The 14,536-nt window shown below is 37.0% G+C and overlaps 1 protein-coding gene across 8 annotated transcripts in view; it reads right to left on the bottom strand.

Annotated features, from left to right (window-relative positions):
• Nucleotides 1–455: 455 nt before the first annotated feature.
• The window catches only part of LOC127673894 (zinc finger protein 420-like), a 261,819-nt gene continuing 247,738 nt past the window's right edge, over nucleotides 456–14,536 (bottom strand). For 6 of the 8 annotated variants that reach the window (XM_052169647.1, XM_052169648.1, XM_052169649.1 and 3 more), the window contains 4 exons: nucleotides 13,606–13,679; nucleotides 6,283–6,338; nucleotides 4,578–4,704; nucleotides 456–3,734 (listed from right to left, as the gene is read on the bottom strand). In XM_052169647.1, coding sequence (XP_052025607.1) covers nucleotides 1,591–3,734; nucleotides 4,578–4,704; nucleotides 6,283–6,338; nucleotides 13,606–13,654 — 2,376 coding nt within the window. In that variant the 5' untranslated portion in view covers nucleotides 13,655–13,679 and the 3' untranslated portion in view covers nucleotides 456–1,590. Of the gene's footprint in view, nucleotides 3,735–4,577; nucleotides 4,705–6,282; nucleotides 6,397–13,605; nucleotides 13,680–14,536 lie in introns of those variants that run through there. The other 2 variants (XM_052169652.1, XM_052169651.1) reach the window with 2 other exon arrangements.

Genomic DNA, 14,536 nt, shown 5'->3' with positions numbered 1-14,536 from the left:
AATGTATATTGGTAAAAAGGAATTCAAAAGGACAATAAGTACACAATCAACATGCTCCATTCTGTTAATCATGAATAAAATGTACATCTCCTAGGCAGGGAGATTCCCACTATGCTGACTCATTGCCCATACACAAGGTCCGCGAAGCTGACAAATACTGCAGACAATGAAACAGAAGGAAAGTAGAGATATACAGTGCCAGTGGAAATGCAACTTACTGTAGCCATCATGCAAGTCAACGTGCAGTCAAACAACCAAACAAGCAAAAGAATTAACTAAGACTCAAATATATCATACAGGTTGCTGCTTATGAAAGACTAGCTGAAGTACATTCTTCCAACATGCATGAAAACAGCAAGAGCATATATATATATATATATATATATATATATATAGAGAGAGAGAGAGAGAGAGAGAGAGAGAATTAATTTCCACAAATTAACAATACACTTAAATTACAATGAAAATCATTTATTATTGCTGAGGACCCAAAAGATATATGAATAGGGTGGTGACATCACTGACATTCACAGTTTAGTAAATTATAATTTCTCCTGTCATTAACTTCTTATAAAGAAAGTCAATCACATGAACATTAGGAAAATCTGGACATTATTCATGATAGATTATTGCAGAATCAATTACACAGAGACAAAGACAATTGCTATGTTGAAACTTAAAACGACCATATGATACAGATTATGAATACAAACTTGGAGCAAACTGCATATCAGTAGGCATATCTATAAGATAAAGAACATCCTATCTTCGTAACTCAGTTTGTTAAACCCTCTATTTTAAGAAGTATAATTTGTCTGAGTTTCTCCATTTGAGTTAAGCATACAGACTATTATCAGTTTCATTACCTATTTTGAGAGGTGTATTACCTGCTTTAATCAGTTTCCCTTTTTAATGGATTATTTCAGTCTCCAGGAACCTGTTACACAATACCATATTCTTCTGGCTTTCACACTTGGTCTTCATTATGGAATATTTACGGGAGAACTGGTAAACATTTTTAATGAAATAGATCCTTCACTGTCACATTTTCAGAATTTCTCTCATTACAAATGCTGGACAGATTTTAATATTTGAACATTACCTGAAGGGGTTCACAATTTTTTTCATGTTGATAATTCTCTAGTGTGAAGTCTCAAGTGTTGCAAAGAATACTGCTTGGATAGGGTACATGCCACAGTTTTTTCCAGTGTAAACATTTTCTGCATTATAAATTTCCAGATACTTTCTTAGACCTGAGATTTCAGTAAAGACATGTCCACATCAATTACATTTCTGAGATTTTTCCCCTGTATGTATTCTTTGATGTATTCTAAGACAATAAAAGATTTGTATATTTACTACAGTTGTAAGTTGTCTCTCCAATATGTAGTCTCTGATGAGCTCTAAGATGATCTTCCTTGGTAAATAATTTTTCTCATTCACTTCATTTGTAAAGTTTCTCTACTGTGTGCATTCTTTGATAAGATTGTTTCTGGCTAAAGAATTTATCTTATTAACTACATTTTAAAGGTTTTGCTCCTGCATGAATTCCCTGATGAATACTAAGACTGCATTTGTGTCTCATTCACCTCATTTGTAAACTTTCTTTACTGTATGCATTCTCTGATGTGTGCGGAGACTATACTTGTGGCTAAAGAATTTACCACATTCACTACATATGTAAGGTTTCTCTTCTGTGTGAGATCTCTGATGAATACTAAGACTGCATTTGTGAGTAAAACATTTGTCACATTCATCACATTTGTAAGGTTTCTCTCCTGTATGATTCCTCCGATGACTTACAAGGTAGCCTTTGTTGGCAAAGCATTTGTCACATTCACTACACTTGTAAGGTCTTTCTCCTGTATGACTTCTCTGATGAATATTAAGATAGCATTTGTGGGTAAAGGATTTGTCACATTCACTACATTTGTAAGGTTCCTCTCCTGTATGAATTCTCTTATGACATCTAAGATCACTTTTCTTGGCAAAGCATTTTTCGCATTCAGCACATTTGTAAGGTCTCTCTCCTGTATGAATTCTCTGATGAGTAAGAAGACTGCATTTTTGGGTAAAGCATTTTTCACATTCACTACATTTGTAAGGTTTCTCTCCTGAATGTAGTCTCTGATGAATACTAAGACTGTTTCTGTGGGTAAAGCATTTGTCACATTCACTACATTTGTAAGGTTTCTCTCCTGTATGAACTCTCTGATGACTTTTAAGATCACTTTTGTTAGAAAAGCATTTGTCACACTCACTACATTTGTAAGGTTTCTCTCCTGTATGAATTAACTGATGAATACTAAGATTGCATTTTTGAGTAAAGCATTTGTCACACTCACTACATTTGTAAGGTTTCTCTCCTGTATGAACTCTCTGATGACTTTTAAGATCACTTTTGTTAGAAAAGCATTTGTCACACTCACTACATTTGTAAAGTTTCTCTCCTGTATGAACTATCTGATGAATACTAAGACTGTATTTTTGGGTAAAGCATTTGTCACATTCAGCACACTTGTAAGGTCTCTCTCCTGTATGAATTCTCTGATGAATAAGAAAACTGTATTTTTTGGTAAAGCATTTTTCACATTCACTACATTTGTAAAGTTTCTCTCCTGAATGTAGTCTCTGATGAATACTAAGACTGTATCTGTGGGTAAAGCATTTGTCACATTCACTACATTTGTAAGGTTTCTCTCCTGTATGAACTCTCTGGTGACTTTTAAGACCACTTTCATTAGGAAAGCATCTGTCACACTCACTACATTTGTAAGGTTTCTCTCCTGTATGAATTATCTGATGACTACTAAGACTGCGTTTTCGGGTAAAGCATTTGCCACATTCACTACATTTGTAAGGTTTCTCTCCTGTATGAACTCTCTGATGACTTTTAAGATCACTTTTGTTAGAAAAGCATTTGTCACACTCACTACATTTGTAAGGTTTCTCCCCTGTATGAATTATCTGATGAATACTAAGACTGCATTTGTGGGTAAAACATTTGTCACATTCACTACATTTGTAAGGTTTCTCTCCTGTATGCATTCTCTGATGACTTCTAAGATTGCCTTTCTGGGTAAAAGATTTGTCACACGAACAACATTTGTAAGGTTTCTCTCCTGAATGTATTCTCTGATGAGTTCTAAAACGATATTTGTTGGTAAAGCATTTGTCACACTCAAAACATTTGTAAGGTTTGTCTCCTGTATGAATTTTCTTATGAATTCTAAGATCACTTTTGAGAGTAAAGTATTTGTTGCATTTACTACATTTGTAGGGCTTTTCTTCTATATGCATTCTCTGATGACTTCTAAGATCACCTTTCTGGATGAAGCATTTGTCATATTCACTACATTTGTAATGTTTCTTCCTGCTTTTGTTTTGTTTCAGCATAAGGTTTTGTTTAAAGTAAAATACCTCATCAACTTCCTTTCTTATGTGGATTCCTTCATTTAGACTAATGCTAGAACACAAATTTAAACAGTTTGCACAATTTTTATATTTGCAAGGTTCTCTGGTGTTTCCAGTTTCATGTCTGTTGAAGTTTGATGATTCAATAGATGTATCCTGGAAGTTAGTTTTATAAGGTGTAGTTTGGCTGGACTCATGAATAATTCTGGCAAGTTCATGACATTTATAAGACTTCAGTTGGATATGTACATCCTCACGGACAATATGCTGTGTTTCTTGATCCCAAAAGTTCTCATATTTATGACATATGCAATGAGTCTCTGAAAAAAGTTGCAATTAGAGATGACAGAGATTAGTGGATGAGCAAGACAATATCCCACACTTCCTGAAAATTTCTAAGGTAAATTAGTCATTGTCAAGGACAGAGCTCTCAAGAGGGGTCTTTCTTGTTCCACAATCATTACATGATTGCTTAGAACAACCAAGTTGCATCTATATCAAATGACAGGAATTAATAGCCTTCCAATTGTTATTTAAACTGTGCTTTGCAGAAGGTAAAAAGAATAGGTGATGGAGCATTAAAGATTTAGAGAAAAGAGCTCTCTGAAGGATCATATAAACAAAGTTTCTCTATTTTCTTGTTTTATGAGAGGGTGACACCGTGTACCTTTGGTCAGCTAAGAATTCATTAAGCAAACTACATTAGAATGGAACTTACAATATAAAGGTCATGCTGTACCAGTAATAAACATAGAGACTACAGGTCAATAACTAAATAAATAGGCAAAACCAAAATTCTCACAACCAACAACTCTTTCTCTATTTAGAACTTCCTGCACTTTTAAATTCACAAACAAGTGAGATCTTTAATGTAACAGTAAAATTAAACTATTCCAATTACTATATGCTCTGAATGTTCAGATTTTTTTGAACTTAGAAGTTTTAATTAGGAGTAGATACAATGTTTGGAGAGATTACACAGAATGCAACAATGGTTCCTCATGGAATGAATGGAGAGAAAAGGAAACATAATGAAGAAGATGTGTGGGTAACCAGAATTTCCCTTATTCTGGCAATTTATAGACATGTCAGAGAGTTTATACATACACACACAGGATGTTAATTCAAAGAATGAATCAGGAATTCTACAAGATTATTCTTACCCACAAAAAGTAGATTGTTGTAATTCTCCAACATCACATCCATAAACAATGCCCTCTGAGCATGGTCAAGACATTCCCATTCCTCCTGTGAGAAGTCCACAGCTACATCCTTGAATGTTAACAGACCCTGTAATGGAAAACTACTTGTTTACCATGTGCTTCTGAATAAAAGTATTTTGTTAGGTAAAAAAGACCTAAAGAATAAAAGGTAATGTGTGATATAGATGAGTCATGGCAAATATTCAAGGACAAACATCTAGAGGTGCTACAGAATTATGTCAGAAGCATTGCTGCTCTTACTAGACAATTTATAGAATGCCATACTATGTTGATTGTATTCATACAGTCTCTCCTCTTCATGAATTTTCTCATTATTTTAAAGACTTAAGAACAAATGAAGGATTTGCTATCATCACTTCATTTGATAATTTGTCTCCAATTTGAATTCCATAATCCAAACTTGTTTCCTAGTACCCACATGGAACTGCATAACAGATTTTTAATCCAATTCTTTGAAACCCAATGCTCTCTTCTGAATTCTATAGGCTGGAATAATACAGTGCAGATATGCGTATATCCAGCAAATGTACCACCATATATAAAGGAAAATTGAAGTTTAATTTTAATAAAGTATGTCACATAAAAGAGTCAGTCTTTATTGTATATTCTTTTTCTCTGAAATAGGATTACATAACAGAATCATAAACAACAAACTTTCAGGGAATATAACATAGACACGTGAGGTCTAGATGCAGGGATGTTCTACTATTAAATATGAGTTGTTATCAAACAGTTATCAGTGCCACATCACAGATAGTCAAGTTACAATGAGTAAAACTATGCTTCTAAATTCTACATCTGTCACCCTTGCTCAACTATAGACACTGCATAAATTCTGTCTGCAGCTGAGTCTGCAGTTGTTATCTTGAAACCTAGGTACAGTGCTGTACCCTTTATAGAACAAGGAGGTAGAATATGAAAGACTATGATCACTGTGTGACATAAAATGTCGAAAAGATAATCAGAATACTGCAATCTGCATCTCCTCACAAACACATCAATTTTATGGTAAGAGAAAGCTACATATTTGTTCCATTATCTGTGCCTCTAGGGACCTGAAATATTTACTATTAAGACTCAAGACAGAAAAAATGAAGGCAAAAAACAAATAATCAAACTCAAGACAGTGAGTGTGTTCTAAATCTACTCGTTCATAAATTCTAATCTTTCATATATTGATCAGTGATGTCAGTGTCCATGTATTTGCAGATCCACATTCACAAAGATGTTTCTAGAAACATGACTATTTTTGAAATACAATTTATGTGGCACAGGAGACCTTCCTTTTCCACTAATATTAAAGGGTACAAGTCTATTACATATAGAAATTAGACATCGATATATTCTTTGAGCACCATTTACAATACAATTTACAATACATCATTTACAATACAATCCAGAACTTCAGGAAATATATGTCCTCATAGAATAAAATCCATTAAACATACATTGTGAAAAGACTTTACTTTTCTCATTAGGAGTAAAAGATCTGAAGACTTAATTTTGATGGTTGGGGAAGAACAAAAATAAACCACAGAAAACAAACATGTTAGATTAACATTATGAGAGGTAGAGAACTAAAGTCTGGAATAGTTTAAATAATAAAAGGAATTTTTAAAAAAAAAATTGTGGAGAGGACACTGACCTGGAGAACATTTACCGGAGAAGCATTCATTCTTCTTGTTGTTCTTCTCTGAGTTTCTGTGTCACAAACATGAACTGGAATAACTATTCACATCAAGGTTTTCAAAATTAAGTGCTAAAATAAATACAACTTTGTTATGGACAATGGTAAACCACTTAAAAAGATACAAAATCAAAAATGATACCAGAAATCTTGTCAGTATTCCTACAGACAAGAGCGTGGGATGATGTATTAACATGACAAGGAAAATGACTACAATCTGAGGCAGTTTCCTAACCTTAGCAGGTACCAGGCGCAAACACAGAGCATGTATACTTGCTACAGAGCAATACTATTCAGGGTTATTACTGTGAACTTATCATTCAAGAACTAGAATCAGGGGTACATGGCTAGTGGGAACTATGATGGATGCCTAGCATTAAATGGAATTTGATTAGCCATCACACTAGAGTATAATATCTGACCCTTTGGTCATATTTAATTTCACTCTACTTCGAAGATACTGTACCATCTATTTTCCATGTGTGTCCTGATGTCTTGGAGCACACAGCTTATACTTACCAAATATGTTACATGTTTTTCTTTTTTTTTTCCATTTTTTATTAGATATATTCTTTATTTACATTTCAAATGTCCCCTTTTCTGGTTTCCCCGGCCCCAAATTCCCTAACCAGTCCCCCCTCCCCCTGCTCACCAATCCACTCACTCCCACTTCCCTGTTCTGGCATTCTTTTACACTGGGCATCTACCCTTCTCAGGACCAAGGGCCTTTCCTCCCTTTGGTGTCCAACAAGGCCATCCTCTGCTGCAGGTGCATCTGGAGCCATGGGTCCCTCCTTGTGTATTCTTTGGTTGGTGGTTTAGTCCCTGGGAGCTCTAGGAATACTGGGTGGTTCATACTGTTGCTCCTCCTATGGCGCTGCAAACCCCTTCAGCTCCTTGGGTTCTTTCTCTAGCTCTCCACTGGGGATCCTGTGCTCAGTTCAATGGTTGGCTGAGAGTGTCCCCCTCTGTATTTGTCATGCACTGGCAAAGCCTCCCAGGAGACAGTTATATCAGGCTTCTGCCGACAAGCACTTGGCACCCACAACAGTGTCTGGGCTTTGTAATTGTATATGGAATGAATCCCTAGGTAGGAGAGTCTCTGGATGGTCTTTCCCTCAGTCTCTGCTCCACACTTTGTTTCCATATCTCCTCCCAAGGGTATTTTGTTCCTGCTACTAAGAAGGACCAGAGTATCTATACTTTGTTCTTCCTTCTTCTTGAGCTTCATTTGGTCTGTGAATTGTATCTTGGGTATTCCAAGCTTCTGAGCTAATATCCACTTATCACTGAATGCATACCATGTGTGTTCATTTGTGATCAGGTTACCTTACTAGATATAACTAGAATGTTGTTTTCTAGTTATATCCATTTGCCTAAGAATTTCATGAATTCATTGTTTTTAATAGCTGAGTAGTATTCCATTGTGTAAATGTACCACATTTTCTGAATCCATTCCTCAGTTGAGGGACATCTGGGTTCTTTCCAGCTTCTGGCTATTATAAATAAGGCTGCTATGAACACAGTGGAGCATCTGTCCTTATTACATGCTGGAGAATCCCCTGTGTATATGTCCAGGAGTGGTATAGCAGGGTCCTCCAGTAGTATTATGCCCAATTTTCTGAGGAACCGCAAAAATTATTTCCAAAGTGGTTGTACCAGTTTGCAATCCTACCAGCAGGGGGAGAAGTGTTCCTCTTTCTCCACAATCTCTCCAGCACCTGCTGTCTCCTGAGGTTTTTTTTTTTTTTTTTTTTAATATTTATCAAATGTTTTTATTTTAGTTTCCCTTAGATATATTCTTTATTTACATTTCAAATGATTTCCCCTTTCCTGGTTCCCCCAAAAGTTCCATAAGCCCTTTCCCCTCCCCCTGTTCCCCAAGTTTTTGATCTTAGCCATTCTAACTGGTGTGAGGTGAAATCTCAGGGTTGTTTTGATTTGCATTTCCCTGATGACTAAGGGTGTTGAACATTTCTTAAGTTGCTTCTCAGGCACTTAATATTCCTCAGTTTTAAATTCTTTGTTTAGCTCTGTACCCCATTTTTAAAATAGTGTTATTTGGTTGTCTGGAGTCTAACTTCTTGAGTTCTTTGTATATATTGGATATTAGCCCTCTGGTGGATGTAGGGTTGGTAAAGATCTTTTCCCAATTTGTTGGATGCTGTTTTGTCCTATTGACAGTGTCCTTTGCCTTACAGAAACGTTGTAATTTTATGAGGTCCTATTTGTCAATTCTTGATCTTAGAGCATAAGCTATTGGTGTTCTGCTCAGGAAATTTTCCTCTGTGCCCATGTGCCTGAGGCTCTTCCCCAATTTCTTTTCTACTAGTTTCAGTGTGTCTGGTTTTATGTGGAGGTCCTTGATCCACTTGGACTTGAGCTTTGTACAAGGAGATAAGAATGGATTGATTTGCATTCTTCTTCATGCTAACTGCCAGTTGAACCAGCACCATTGGTTGAAAAGGCTATTTTCCCCCACTGGATAGTTTTAGCTCCTTTGTCAAAGATCAAGTGATCATAGGTGTATGAATTCATTTCTGAGACTTTAATTCTATTCCATTTATCTGCCTGCATGTCACTGAACCAATACCATGCAGTTTTTATCACTATTGCTCTGTAGTACTGCTTGAGGTCCAGGATACAAATATGGTTTTTTTAACCTAATAAATTGTTATTAGATCTAGTAACAGCCATTTTCATCATCCTTTAAGATGAGTTTACATTGTTCTTGAGACAAACTATATCTCTCCAATTTATTCTTCCTTTCAATGTGGACCTCTTTTCTAAGTTGCATACACATCTTTGTGGGAGAATATTGATCACTGAAATCCATGTGAATGCATTTATAGGTATAATATTACAATTCAAGACACAGATTATCTTTAAATAGAATGTCCGTGTGTTAAGTGTAAAAGCCAGTGGTCTTTGACCTTTATAATGCTGTGACATTTCAATATACAATACCAGAAACTTATGAGTTAATGTATTCACATGTGGCAGACTAATTCAAGAGAGGTTTATCAGTTCCTAAGACCACCTATCAGAAATATATGATTTATGGTAGACTTAGGTCTACCTGAAAAGGTTCAATTGACCCCCACCCCCACCAAGGTGTCACAACCCTCAGGTTGAGAAACGTTCTAGGCAATGCCAAGGCAGAATCATCAAGACTGGAATGATCACAGGTCCAAGAAGGAATAACTGATTTACTGCAACATGTAGAAATACAGGAATTGCCTTGAAATGGTTCTCCTTACACCATAGCCTTGTGCTACTTAAAAGCTTAAGAAAAACAGCTTGCAACAACAAACTATCATTTCAGAGATTGCTTAGTACAAAGACTGAAGTGGAAGGAGGGGAAAGGCTGTAAGAGTCAGAGGAAGAGGATTGAGATACAGAAATCCCTACCACCATATATGAGGGTAGTTGGAATTATGAATACATAACACCCTGGGCAGCTATCCCAAATCTCCTTCAAAACACACATGGAACACAAAGGGGGTGAATGGGATGAAAATGTGAGTAACAAGGCACGGGACAAAAATGAAGAGATGGTCTTCCCTGGGGGCCCCAGGTAGCACTGTGGGCCCCTACCCATGAGAAAAATGCCCATAACTTCCTCTTCTGTGCATAACCATGTACCTGCTTAGGTCCCACAGGCACTAGAGTGAGCATGACAATGAGAATGGTACTCAGTGTATGTGGTTTCAATGTACTTCTCATATGAATAGCATGGAAGAGTTTGTTGCATATGATTTAGGACAAAATTAACAAGGAGTCCTTAATCCAACTTATTATACTAATGCAGACACTGGGTAAGAGCATTTTCCTATATTGTAAATTATTCTACAATTAGGGCAGATCCTCATAAAACTTAACCAGTATGTACCTACCTTCATCAGCAATATGATAAATCTTTTGCCATATTACAATGGACATGGGATATTCAGCACCCTAGGGTCCATGAACACAATCAACTTTATTAATCTTAGACAGGGATCAATCCTAACTCTTCCAATGTTGACTTAAGATGTCAGCGGTTGTGTCACATATCCAGGCTCTATCTCTACTCTCAGGCTAGGACTGACAACACTATGTTCCTTCCTGTAGTGTTATCTTGAATACTTTTCAATACCTCCAGATTGCTTCTAGTTTCTTTTTTAAATAAGGTTTATTTATTTTAATTTTATTTGGAAGGTATCTTTGACTCCATTTAGGTCTGTATATATCAGGAACATAGTGCAGAAGAGGGCTGGAACCTGAGTTCTGGAAGGATATAAAGTTCCTAGGCAAGTACAGGGAACCGAATCTGGAAACTGAAAAATCAAGTGCCTTTGGCTGCTGAGCTACATCTCCTACTCTGAATTATTGATTAACTATTTACTATAGAGACTTAAATCAAAGAACAGTGAGACAGACTTCATGGAACATGGAGGACCTTTTCTTAAAGTCTCCAACTGAGAGCCAGCTCAGAAAAGAATCACACCTAAGTGAGGTAACCAAGACACTGAAAAGTTTGGCAGCAAGAGACACTTGTTTGGAAAGACTTTTGTTCGCAACTATACACCTCAGTACTTAAAAGCATGGAAAACAGTCAAGCTGAAGTAGAATGTAGAAAGATAATAGTAAGCTTATGTAGTAATTAAATAATGAAGTCTCTGAGGGGAGAGACAAGCTGATTATAGGAAACAGGAAAAAGATGAAAGAGACAGGTGCTTAGTTAAAACTACACCAGCTGCAAGTATATTTCTCATAACTTTCTTATACTACTGTACTGTGGGAAGCAAAGTCACACGCTAACAAAAACAATTTTGTCAATATGTACACGAGAAATTTGTTCCCATCCCTAAAACCTCTGTTCCTTCCACCAAGCTGAAAAGAATCTTCAGTCCTTAACCTTGAGCTAAAACCATCCAGCGGAAAAAAGACAGCATTTTCAACAAGTGGTGTTAGTTCAACTGGAGGTCAGCATGTAGAAAAATGCAAATTCTCATCTCCTTTTACAAAGCACAAGTCCAAGTGGATCAAGAATCTCCACATAAAACCAGATACACTAAAACTAATAGAGGAGAAAGTGGGGAAGAACCTCGAACACATGGGTACAGGGGAAAATTTCCTGAACAGAACACCAATGGCTTATGCTCTCAGTTCAAGAATTGACAAATGGGACCTCATAAAATTGCAAAGCTTCTAGAAGGCAAGACACTGAATAGGACAAACTAGCAACCAACAGATGGGGAAAAGATCTTTACTAATCCTACATCCAACAGAGGGTTAATATTCAATATATACAAAGAACTCAAGAAGTTACAATCCAGAGAATCAAATAACCCTATTAAAAAATGGTACAGAGCTAAACAAAGAATTTTCAACTGAGGAATACCAAATGGCCAAAAAACACCTAAAGAAATGTTCAACATCCGTAGTCATCAGAAAAATTCAAATCAAAATAACTCTGAGATTCTACCTCATACCAGTCAGAATGGCTTAGATCAAAAACTCAGGTTGCAGCAGATACTGGCAAGGATGTGGAGAAAGAGGTACACTCTTCCATTGTTGGTAGGATTGAAAATTGGCACAACTCTGGGAATCAGTCTGGCAGTTCCTCAGAAAATTGAACATAGTATTATCTGAAGACCCTGCTATACCACTCCTGAGCATATACCCAGAGGATTCTCCAGCATGTAATAAGGACACACGCTCCACTATGTTCATAGCAGCCTTATTTATAATAGCCAGAAGCTGGAGAGAATCCAAATGTTCTTCAACAGAGTAATGGATACAGAAATTTGGTACATTTACACAATGGAGTTCTATTCAGCTATTAAAAACAATGACTTCAGCCAGGCAGTGGTGGCGCACGCCTGTAATCCCAGCACTCTGGGAGGCAGAGGCGGGCGGATTTCTGAGTTTGAGGCCAGCCTGGTCTACAGAGTGAGCTCCAGGTCAGCCAGGGCTACACAGAGAAACCCTGTCTCAAAAAAACCAAATCCAAAAAAAAAAAAAAAACAAAAAAACAAAACAAAACAAAAACAAAAAACCCCAAAAACCAAAAACCAAAAAAAAACCCCAATGACTTCATGACATTCTTAGGCAAATGGATGGAACTAGAAAATATTACCTGAGTGAGGTAACCTAATAACAAAGGAACACATATGATATGCACTCACTGATAAGAGGATATTAGCCCAAAAGCTCAGAATACCTAAGATACAATTCACAGACCACATGAAGCTCAAGAAGAAAGAAGACCAACGTGTGGATGTTTTGGTCCTTCTTAGAAGGGAGAACAGAATACTCAGGGGAGGAAATACAGAGTCAAAGTGTGGAGCAGAGACTGAAGGAAAGGCCATCCAGAGACCGCCCCACCTGGGGATCCATCCCATAAACAGTCACCAAATTTAGACACTTGTAGATGCCAAGAAGTACATGCTGAGATGAGCCTGATACATCTTCTGAGAGGCTCTTTCAAAGCCTGACAAATAGAGACAGATGCTTGCAGACAACCATTGGACTTAACAAGGGGTCCCCAATGGAAGAGTTAGAGAAAGGAATGAAGGACCTGAAGGGGTTTGCAACTGCATGGAAACAACATCAACCAACCAGACCCCCGCCCCCCCAGAGCTCCCAGAGATTAAACCAGCAACCAAGGAGTACACATGGAAGGAACCACAGCTCCAGTCGCATATGTAGCATAGGATGGCCTTATGAGGAAGGCATCAATGGGAGGAAAGGCTCTTGGTCCTGAAAAGGCTCATTGCCCCAGTGTAGGGAAATGAGAGGTTGAGAAGGTGGGATGGGGGAACACCCTCATAGAAGCAGGGGGGAGGGCAATGGGAGAGGGGGTTTCGGAGTGAGGGGGAACTTGGAAAGGGGATAACATTTGATATGCAAATAAAAAAATATCCAATTTTTAAAAAAAAGAGGAGTAAATGTACTTAAACACCAACCCTAAGATCTCCCAAGACCAGGTTTTGCTCCCACTGACTCTCTTCCCCCTTTTCTGCTACCTTCAAGACAGAATTAGAAGAACAGTCAGGGCTGGTCCCCTGTACAAAACCGTAAAAACCAATCCATATCATTGATTGACATTTATTTCTTAAGTTTGGCCATTTGAAATCACTTATCCAGGCTCTACACCTACTCTCATATTAGCAGAAAAACCTCCAAATTCTTACCTGTACTGTTAACTTGAATCATTACATAGTACCTCCAGATTATTTACTGTTTCTTTTTCTTAAGATTTATGTATTTTAGTTTTTATGTACGGGTGTTTACCTGCTGGTAGGTCTATGTATTTCTTATGTGCTGTGCCTCCAGTGGCCATAGGAGAACAATGGATCCTTTAGAACCTGAGTTACAGAAGAAATCAAAGTCACTATGCATGTACTTGGAACTGATGCTGGAAACTGGATGAACAAAAAGTGCTTTTAACTGCTGATTGACCTCTACAGTACTTGGTTAATTGTTAATTAGCTATTGTAAAGACTTAAATCAATCAACAGTGAGAGAATTCATGGATTACTGAGGGAATTTTCTTAGAATATAATCCTGAGTGCCAGCTCATAAAAGAGACAGAGGCAGAAAAATTAGGCGACAAAGAAACACTAAGAAGTTTTGGCAATAAGAGGCATTGGTTATAAAAGACATTTGTCCATAATTATGTGGCTGAGGGCTTCTAGCATAAGAAAAGTCACTCTAAAATAGTATATAGGAAGATATTAGTAAGGTTGTGTAGAAAATCAGAATAAAAACTCAATGAGTCAAAGCAACAGACTTGTTTCTGTGAAGAGATGAAAAAATCAGAGGAAGCATTTTTCGCCTAATCCAAACTAAAAAATTGAGTCCCCATGTAAAAGAACTAGAGCTAATTAGGGAATGTTATAATGTATGCTAGGGACATCAATGATACTTCATAAATTGCTGTAGAAAGTCACACACACACACACACACACACACACAAATTGAGAACAATTGAAGAAGGACAAGCTCTTAGAAACAAGTGAACAATTCAACCTTCTACACTACAAACCTAGAAAAGGCATTAAGCAGTACTAAGACTGAAGCAAGGCGCAAATGCTCTAAGAATGTCTGAGAAATGGGCAGATTCAGCAAAGAATGCATCTTTCCTTTAGACAAATCTTATACTAATACCACACAAGAAGAATATTGTTTCAAACTCAAATAAAAGAAACACCAGAAATCATCA

The sequence above is a fragment of the Apodemus sylvaticus genome, chromosome 23 (assembly GCF_947179515.1).
Source record: "Apodemus sylvaticus chromosome 23, mApoSyl1.1, whole genome shotgun sequence".
Taxonomy (NCBI): Eukaryota; Metazoa; Chordata; class Mammalia; order Rodentia; family Muridae; genus Apodemus; species Apodemus sylvaticus.
Note: the sequence above shows the minus strand (reverse complement) of the source record. Positions and strands in the feature narration are given on the sequence as shown.